The following is a 10,509-nucleotide window of genomic DNA, read 5'->3' as shown; positions in this document are numbered from 1 at the left end:
TCCCTCTGCAATTCACTAACTAGTTTAAAAATTCCGACATGCGCAGAACCCAATAATATCTCTAGCCGTCGGTGCCATGCTTCGATTTTATTTTGGGTCCTTGGAATACCAAGTTCTATCCTGTCATATACTGACCATAAAGTAGGTGGGAAAAGAGGAGGAGGAGATCGCATTTCCTGACCTCGAAATACTCTCCGAATTTTCCCTCTAACACAGGGGTGGGCAAACTTTTCAGTGTAAGGGCCACATTAAAAAAAATAAAATTTTACTGGGCCGCATAGTATATTTTCCAGTATAATTGATATCTAAAATAGCCAAAATATATGGTTTTCAAAGCGAAAATGCAATAAATTTTCATTTATTAGCATTTTAAAGTACTGTAGACTAGAGGATTCCCATGAAACGCATTTATTTAGAAAAAAAATTTATTTGAAAAAAAAGCAAAGTAACTCTGTTTAAGAAATAGAAAAATAATATATTTTTATTAATCAATAATTTAGAGTAGAACTTCAAGATAAACATATAAATTAACTCAAAACAAATATATTTTATATATTTAGGGAGAAACTTCACATGAAGCATATTTGTTTGAAAACAAAGTAACTCAATTTAAAGACAAGAAATACTTTTATTGATATTTTAAAGCAGTAACTTCACATGAAACATATTTATTAGACAAACAAAGTAGCTCAGCAACTGAGCAACAGAAGGATCAAAATGACTCAGTGGCAATGATGCAACTGGCTGCAATCATTTACCAGTTTGTTGAAATTAGGTGTCAAGTTGCTTGTACTGATTCTTAACACTGACTGAAGATTCGAGTCTGTGAGAAGTGACCTGTTCTTTGACTTGTTAACTTTCAATATAGGAAAAGTCTGCTCACATATGTAAGTTGATGCAAATATCACAAACATCTTTCTTGAAAAATTTTTCAGATTTTTAAACTTTTCTGAGTGCAGAGATGCATAAAACTCGACCAGTGGTTTATTTTCAAAGAGCCTCTTTAAAGAGTTGTCGGCTTGCAAATCAATCAGTTCTACCTGCAGTTCTTCAGCAGCTGTTTCAACGTCACAGGCAAAAGGTGAGCTGAGCAAATCAAACTGCCCTTCAATTGCCTTGAAATCAGCAAATCTTCTGATAAATTCATCTCTTAGAGCCATCAACTGCTGGGAACTGTATTTGTCTGATAGTGCTTGTGTAACAGTTCGTGTTTTCAACAGAGGAAAATGAACAAAGTTTTGCTCTTTAAGCTGCTTGGCAAAAAGTTGAAGTTTCGATTGAAACGCTTTCACTTCCACATACAATTCATGTGCAAATAAACCTTTGCCTTGTAGTTTTGTGTTTAACTCATTCAGCTTTTGCATAATGTCTACAGCAAATGCAAAATCACAAACCCATTCGTCACACTCCATTTCCCTTGAAAAGTCACAAGAAATGTCTTTCATATTAAAAAACATGACAACCTCGTCTTTAACGTCCCACATCCTCTTCAGTACTTTCCCCATACTTAACCATCGGATATTTGTGTGGTACAGCACATCAGTAAAATCAGCCTCGAAGTCTTCCAAGAAGCTTCGGAATTGCCTGTGATTCAGTCCCCGTGCTCTTATTAAGTTCACTGCACGCACCACCGGATCCATAAGGTGTTTGAGTTTAAAAGATGATCTACACAGGCTTTCTTGATGTATGATGCAGTGAAAAGACAACACACTGTGCGATGGAAACATCTTCTTTGATTTTATCATTCATCAAGGTCACAAGGCCACAGTGTTTGCCTATGAGTGAAGGAGCACCATCAGTTGTAATACTTGCCAATTTATCCAGGCTTAATCTAGACCTGATTAGACTGTTAATGACACTATTGTATAAATCTTTTCCAGTAACAGTGTCTTTGAGAGACTCCATAGATAACAATTCCTCTGTAATTTCGAAGTTTTCGTCAATTCCTCTGATATAAATGAGTACCTGGGCAGTATCCTGAATGTCATTACTCTCATCTAAAGCAAAAGAAAACCACTGAAAACTTTTGATATGACTTCAGGACACACAACACTGACAGCATCAACCATGCAATCTTTAATAAATTCTGCTTCTGCAAATGACTTATTTTGCTTTGCAATTTTATTTGCCAATACAAAACTTGCCTTTGTCGCATTCCTTTGTAAAGAAGTTTTTCAAACACATTTTGTTGTTGCTTCAAACTTTTCATCAGATCAGTTGCCTTCTTTTGCAGTTCTTGCTTTGATAAATTACTTCCAAAGTTGGTGTGCTTGGTTTGAAAGTGCCGTTTCAAATTGTATTCCTTGAAAACAGCAACTGTATCATGACAAATCAAACATACAGCTTTAACTCCGACGTCAGTAAAGAAATACCTTTTAGTCCACTCTTTGTTAAATACTCTGCATTCGTCTTCAATTTTTCGCTTTTTAGATGGCTTCGAATCACTCATTTTGGGTAAAGTTTGAAAGATAATAAAAGCTGTGCTGAAATAAAATGTCCAGCGTCTTCTCTCTCTGGAATCTGCCAGGACACTGAAATGACTGAATATAAGCAGGGTTGCCAAGTCACACGAATCCCCTACTGCCAAATTTGATAAAATTTACTGCCAATTCAAACATTTTACTGCCAAATCTGAATGTTTCATACACTTGAAAAATAATTATCAAAAACTATATCTTGAGGGGTTTTGTAAAGTTTATGTTAAGTTTAGGACTTTAGGTTATTCTGGAAATGAAGAAAATGTTTGTATTTACACCTATTATGTTTATATTTGGCAAAACTTTTAAGGTTGTGTATAAATATTATTTTTTGGTAGTAGTAACATCATAGAATACTGAAACACAATTACATTCTTACCTAGGAATTATGTAACCTTCTAGTGGCACTATCCTAGTCTATAAATATACATAATAGGCCGTGTCTTGGTGCTGAATAGTGAATAGCCATTACTGTTCCAGTGATTAATCTTTATTCACTAAACTAAATCTCATAATTAAATAAAAACAAATAATTAAACTAAAATTTCACTTCGACAGAAAATTTAAACCATAATTTCAATTTGACAGAAAATTAACTGAGTAACATAAAATTGTTCAGATTATTTTGATTGTTTGTATGACTAAAATAAATTCTCAAAAACAGCAGTATCCAGAGGTGGATTGGAACTTTCTACATCATGGTACATATCTAAATTAAATTTTTCAATCATACTTTCAGAAATTGCCAGGTCTTTGCATCATTTCCCAGAAACTATTAGTGTTGTGCGAATTCTCAAAATTGATTCAAGCATCTTCAAACTCATTCTATTGCGAACTTTAGTCTTGACTGCTGTTACATGGGAGAATATTCTCTCCAAAATGCATTGCTTACTGGTGTAGTTAAGCAATGCAGGGCATATGTAGCAAGATTTTCAAAGGGCCTCATTTCCTACTTCATAAATCTTTATTAAAGACTAAAACTGAACTGGGTCATCAGGAATACCCAATTTAAATATATCTTCTTCAGACCAAGGATGGTAAACAATTTTTCTGTATTCCTCTTCACATTTTTCTAAGTTCTCTTCCAATAAATGAAAAAAAGGCAAATTTTGAAAAGCCGGTCTATTTACTTGAGTGAGGATTTTTGAAGGCGATAAGTTATTTAAGCCATCAAAAAGGCTAAATTTTTCTGGTAGACGTACTTTCACTTGATCTACTAGTTCTATAAGCATTTCCTGACACCTCTTCTGCACAGTTATGACATTCACGTGGCTTACAGTTTTCTTCTGCAGCAGTTGCTTGCATTCCAACAAAAATTTAGCTCCAAAGTCAGTGTTTTCTAGTGGTAGTAATTTCCCTTCTGCATCATAGAGGCGGTGCTTTAAAGATTTAAAATGAGTGTCCAGCTCATGAAGAAGTACAGAAGGACTAGCGTTTGTGGACTGAAAAAGAGAATTTATCCTTTCAAATTCAGACAGTTGGAGAGGAGAATACAAAATAAAGATGGTTGCAGTCATCAGTTAACATATCAAACAAAATTCGTGCTTTGTATCGTACTTCTTGAGAGCTCTCCATACTGGCACACTGAAAATATGTCTTCAGTTCCAGCCAGTTTACAAGTATATTGTTGATTACCTTACCTTACAAGCCATCTGGTTGTAGATAGACCTAGAAATGGCAGTGGGATTCCCACTCTTTCTTCCCCAGCATTCAAGGTCTCAAACAGAATCTTGTACTTCTCACGTCTCAAAGTGCTCTTCTTGAACCATTTAGGTACTTCAAAGAGCATAAACCCTATTGAGGAAGGGAGTTTATCAAAGCCCTTTGTATGCAGAGAGCTAACCTGTGGCATGTGCATCCCATTTTCACACAGTTGGGGAAACTTGCTTGATTCGAGACCAAAGAGAGTTTTTCCCCAGTCATGTTGCTAGCGCCATCACTGGAGTAACCAATACAATTTTCTAGTACAATGCCATTCTTATCAAGTAAGGCTTTTGTTGCAGTAAATAAAGCTTCTCCACTCGTTTCACACACACATACAAGCCCTAGGAATGCTGTCACCACTTCGTTAGCAACATTATCATAATACCGAACACAAATGCAGAGGTTCTTTTCACTTGATACATCAGTGGACTCATCAATCATTAAACAGTATTTCTTAGATTCAATAATCTTTTGACGTAGCTCCTCCTCAAGAGAGGGAGATATTACATTCTAATGAACATTGAACACTTAGTGCGATGCAACTGAATGTTTTCCAATTTACTACCAACAGCATTTTCTTTTATTACTTCACTAATATGATCTATGGCTGAGATTGAACTGTGACAGCAAAACATCACTGCAAGCTGAAGTTCAGCTTTCTTGAGGGCACGAGGTGAATTTGATGTTTTTGAAGGGCCACTTCTTTCAAATACATTGGTTTTTACTGAACTGATAGCCCCAACACGCTCTTTGTGCTCTTTGGTATCAGCATGCCCCTTAATGGTGGTCTTCCTTGGCTGTAAAATTTTCTGACACACTTTACAGAAAGCTGATTTTCCATCTTTAGCTTTCATTAGCCATGGAAACTCCCTTTCCCATATTTCTTGATACTTTCTTCCAGTATCATAATGTCCTTTCCACTTGGACATTGCAATAGCTGATAATAATAACAGGATCACAATGAATCAATCAATAAAGTATGGTCCTGATCAACTCAGTTCAACTGGACAACTGAAACAGAAACAAAGTCTGACAGAGTCACCGTATGGACGGACAGTTACAGTACAGCAGATGGTATGGTACGCGTATGGAACATAAACTATCCGACTTACATAATGGCAGTTTTTTTTTAGATTTTAGATTTAAGAAATAAAGATAATTTCCTCAGATTTAGGGAATTTGACATGATTTATTACTGATGTCAAATATATTATGATAATATTAGCTGCCTCATTTATAGAAATAATAAAGAATATGATTAGGAATATTTTCATTGATTCAATGCCAGAATTTATTTGAAACTGCCAAATTTGAGCCCCTTTATGATATTCTGCCAATTCACTGTTTTCCACTGCCAAACGCTCACTATACTGCCAAAAATCAGCAAATTTGGCAGTGAAAACTGCCAGTTAGCAACCCTGAATATAAGGCAATAAAATCGTTGGCGCAGTAACAAAGTTACAACGTGACCAAAACGTTTTGTACACGATCGAGATTTAATCCCACTGGCCACTGGTAGCAAACGTGTCCGATACACGCTCCACTCACGCATACGCCCATCCCAGATGCCGAGCTGCATCTTTATTCAACGATGGCCAAATTATAGATTAAAAAATGAATAAATAAATAAATAGAATAAGAAAATTAAAATCATGCAAAATCTATTTCCGTCTGGTTAAAAAAAAATTATGAGTGAGAAAGGATGCAAATAAAATAGAGAAAAAATGCAAGATAGAGAGACAGAGAGATAAAGAAGCAGAGAGAAAGAGATAAAGAAGAGGTCAGGCAAGAAAATAGCCATTTTGTCCGTAAGAAAAGGGCAGGGAAAGAAATAAAGTGAGCGAGAACAATTTTCCGATTACTCACATTCCGATTTTAAAATACTGGTTATAAAATCCTTTTGGACATTCAATATTCAATATTTGGAGGGCCGCATGAATTCCATTGGAGGGCCGCATGCGGCCCGCGGGCCGTAGTTTGCCCACCCCTGTCTAACATAATTTTCGTCGAAGTGAGTAACAACTTGAAACCCTTCATGTGGAATTGTGTCCTTGAGTTCCAACCATGCATCCTCGATTTCATTGGGGGGTAAAAAAGCTAGTGCTGCCATCTGCCGAATTTTCAAAGAAAAGTTTTCATCGGTCCCATATAAGGTTTTTAATCCAGCTGAAATTATTCTCCTATAAATGCTTTGCCCCAAATGGAAAAAGCAACCTTTGTTAGCTGTTCCAGGCATTTCGGATTTAATTACATTTAAAACACTAATTTCGAAGTCAGTGATAATCATTTGAGGACAAAGGTAGGTTTCGTTTTCAGCTGCATAATCTTGTAGATCACGGAATAATTGAATGTAGCATTCCGCGCTTTTTCGGGACATTAACACATATACCAATGGCAACACTCGGCTCCTCTCTCGTGGTCCGATAGGAGCGTGGATTGTATAAAGTTGCTTGAAAACTGTAGGAACGGTTTTAAATGTCCCGTCCATTATCCAAAATTGAGCATTTTCAAGTTTCTTTATATTAGAAGAAGTTGTAAATATCATTATCTTTTCGTCTCCAACACTTGATTCTTTTACTAAAAATGGATCACCTGATAGTGTTTTTTGGTACTCAATTGGAATCGATATATCATTAATATTAGTTGGCTCTATTGGTCCTTCTTTACGCATTCTATTTACTAATTTCTTGAGAGCTCCTTGCCTGCCGATATATGGTACAATGGAAGAATCAACAGAGCTACATACCTCTTGGACTATTTGGCACGGTTTGTCACTGGTTTCAACAGCTTTTTGTTTAATTTTATTACGGCATTTTACCACATCAATTCGACTGGCTTCAGCAGATCCACAAGTATGAACACTTTCTTTTGTTGCAATATGATTATTATCTACATAATAAGTAACTGCAGTTCCCTTACACACACTATTCTCGCATCTTCAGTAAAATGTTTCTTTACCACTTGTCTCTTGAACTCTTTTCGACCGCAGTGTAAACAAATAGCCATTTAAAGCAAGCTTTTCCTTTCCTCTTTCGGAAAGAACAATTTCACAGACAGGCGACTCCATTGGAAGGGATTAGGCCGAAGACTAAAAAACCACCGTTTAAATGAAGCGATCGTTCAAACTCCACTATCATTGTTTCAAGAATGGTCGTTAGACCCAAGATCTATATAAACAGGTCTAACACTCATGAGCGGTGGGAAAAATGACGTCACCGGCGCCCGTCTTCCCTCTGTGTTGTCTGCTTCGCCTTTGTTAAGTCACCCGTGTCAGTCGGCTATAGTTTGAGATTGCAAGCGGAAGCAAAAAGATTCTTTGCAAGCGGAAGCAAAAAGATTCTTGGTTTCCAATGCCCAATAATTGCTCAGTTTACGGTTGTAATAACCGCAAGGATAACACTAAAGGGCAGGGTATAAGCTTTTTAAAATTTCCTAAAGACAGTAAATTTAAAAATAAATGGCTTCATGCCTTTCACCGTGCTGATCACATCAACACAACGCATGCTGTCATTTGTTCAGCTCATTTCAATGATGATGATTATGAAGATGACCTAAAAGCAAGGCTCCTTAACACTTGTAGGAAGACCCTCAAATGTAATGCTGTGCCATCAAAGGCATTATATAAAGGTAAGCTGAAATTTGTATACTAATCATCATATTTACAGATGTGATAACAAACAAGTATTTGGCACCGTTTGGCTTGTATAGGACTTCAAAATTTCTGCAGTATTGATGCATTCTTTAAAATTTCTGCACTGTTGTTTTTATCAATGTTTGTGCATTGTACAATAGAAAGGTGCAGACAATGTGCAATTAAAGGTATGTTTGCCATGGCAGGTTCAATACCAACATCGTCTACAAGAGAAGATCGGGCTAGAGGACGTAGCAGGAAAAGAAATGTTGAAGAAATGCTGTGCGCTCATACAGATGAAACTTTAGTTCCTGGAGAAAATGGCTATTCTGAAGATGAGGGAGTATCACGTCAAGAATTACAAGACGAAATTAAAAAGTTGAATCAACGAATCAAAGCTCTTGAAAAAGCGAATAAAGAATTGAGGGAATTACTTCAATTGATTGTTGAAAAACAGCTAGAGGATGCTTTGATGCCAATCTTAAGCAAGACACAAATTCAGGCTTTAGTCACTCAAAAAAGAGTCGCTTGGACAGACAATGATATTTCCTCTGCCCTAACTTTGAGAAGCCTAAGTTCAAAGTGTTATAAGTATTTAAGGACAGTTGTTGGGTTGCCATTGCCCAGTGAGAGTTGCTTAAGTAATAGGGCAAATGCATTCGAATGTGAGCCTGGTATTTTGCATTCCGTCCTAGCCTTGATGAATTCGAAGTCTAAAACAATGAGCCCCTGCGAAAAAACTTGCTGTCATGTCAGTAGACGAAATGAGCATCACTAGTGAGTGGGTATATGATAAAAGATTAGATGAACTTTATAAGCCACACAACAAGGTTCTTGTTATAATGTTGAGAGGCCTAGTAGATAAATGGAAACAACCAATTTTTTATAGTTTTGAAAATTTTGATGTACAAAATATACTTCTTGACTTGATAGCTTATATTGAGAAAGTAGGATTTAATGTTGTAGCTCTGGTGCATGATTTAGGACCAAACAATTTAAGAATCTGGAAAAAACTAGGGATAGATCCCATACAGGGTCAAGTTTCTTTTAAAAATCCGTGTGCAGATCGGAGTGTGTTTGTATTTGCTGATGCACCTCACATGATTAAGTTGATAAGAAATAATTTTTTGGAGCGTGGGTTTTACACAGATAGAGGAGACTTTATTTCATCTGCTTCTATACGAGAAATGTTGAATAAAACAGAAAATGAATACACTTTAACACCAAAACTGACTCCAAATCACCTTAATGTGTCACGAACTCAAAAGCAACGTGTAAAATATGCAGCTCAGTTAATGTCCAAAACATGTGCTAATGCTGTAAAGTTTCTAGGAGAGAAAGGTTTAATTTCATCCCAGAACTGGTTGGTGACAGCTGAGTTCATAGATTTAGCAAATGACTGGTTTGACTTGATGAATTCCAGTGAAATGTATGGGGATGTAAAATCAAGAAATGCCTATGGTGTGGATATAGACTATCAGAAAGACCTTTTGGGTAGGATGGAACACATGATGAGAACTATGAGAGTGAAAGGTCATGCAAGTCGTTATTTAGGCTTTCAGAAAGGTATTATTCTTTGTAGCAAATCTTTGATTGGACTGTTTGATATGTTGAGCAGTTTATTTGGTCTAGATTATATAATGACCCGAAAGATCAATCAAGACTGCTTGGAACATTTTTGGGATTAATTAGGCAGATGCATGGTCCTCATGAGTACCCCAATACTTTGAGTTTCAAGTATCGACTCAGATCATTTTTACTGGGAAGGAAACAAAACTCTTTAGTTATAAGACTAACTCATTCTCAGAAAATGACGATTCTCTCTGCATACCTGGTGAAACGTTAGTTAGGAATAAAGTGCCTTCGAATGATGATGAAAATGAACGAGAGTTAGCATTAGAACTCTGCATAACCAGCATTTTGTTCGAAAATATCGACATTGAAACTGAAAATAACGATGCAGGGATCAGTTTAGAATTTTCTGATATAACCAGCTTATCAAATAAACCCCATGAAGTTATTGAGGAAAAGTCTTTATGCTATATAGGAGGGTATATCGTGTAAAAATTTGTCAACAAGTATCCTGAAATAGGGGAGAAAGCCTGCAACACTGACCCTGGGAAAAAATGGATATACTTTGTGAATAGGGGAAATTTGCATGTTCCATCACAAAAATTCATGGGACAATTAAAATTAATGAGGCAAGTCTTTAAGGCCATCCATGGTGACACGCTCAGGGAAGGAAAGGATTGTGTCAAAAAGCTGGCATCTGAGTTGCAGATGACGGTAAGAGATGTTCCTACTGAACTTTTAAATTTTTTTGCAAAGATAAGTGTTTTTTCTTCAAAATGAGGTACCTGAATAGGGCTATGAAGATAAACAAATATGATGCTTCTAAGACGAGAAAAAGATGAAAAAATCGTGGGATAAGATACGAAAGAAAGAGGGAGAGAAATCAGTTGGTTAGGTAAAGTACTGTATAGCTATAGAATTATTGGCATATGCAATGACATTTCTATGTATATTAGAAACTCTGAAAATAAAATGTATTACAGACACAAGAGCTATTTTTTAGCTAAAAAAAAAACCTTATATTCTATCAACTTGCGGAAAAACTCCATACTCCCCATAAGAGAGATCACGGTACTGGTGGCGCGACGGGCGTCGGTGACGTCATAGCCTCTCGGGAGTGTTAGA

At 36.3% G+C, this 10,509-nt stretch overlaps 1 protein-coding gene and 1 pseudogene across 1 annotated transcript; both read right to left on the bottom strand.

Moving 5' to 3' along the window:
• Positions 1-722: 722 nt before the first annotated feature.
• On the bottom strand, positions 723-1,640 carry LOC136829939 (general transcription factor II-I repeat domain-containing protein 2A-like). The gene has a single exon (XM_067089113.1). It carries the CDS (start codon positions 1,638-1,640, stop codon positions 723-725), a length of 918 nt encoding a protein of 305 aa, XP_066945214.1.
• A 1,333-nt stretch (positions 1,641-2,973) lies between these two features.
• LOC136829675 (SCAN domain-containing protein 3-like) lies at positions 2,974-5,110 on the bottom strand (annotated as a pseudogene).
• Between the last annotated feature and the right edge of the window lie 5,399 nt (positions 5,111-10,509).

This window comes from Macrobrachium rosenbergii, chromosome 45 (assembly GCF_040412425.1).
Source record: "Macrobrachium rosenbergii isolate ZJJX-2024 chromosome 45, ASM4041242v1, whole genome shotgun sequence".
Classification (NCBI taxonomy): domain Eukaryota; kingdom Metazoa; phylum Arthropoda; class Malacostraca; order Decapoda; family Palaemonidae; genus Macrobrachium; species Macrobrachium rosenbergii.
This window is presented reverse-complemented; position numbering and strand designations above follow the sequence as displayed.

Bases quoted from the DNA above. Each gene is read 5' to 3' on its own strand.
- LOC136829939 (XM_067089113.1), bottom strand. From the start codon at position 1,640: ATGGATCCGGTGGTGCGTGCAGTGAACTTAATAAGAGCACGGGGACTG.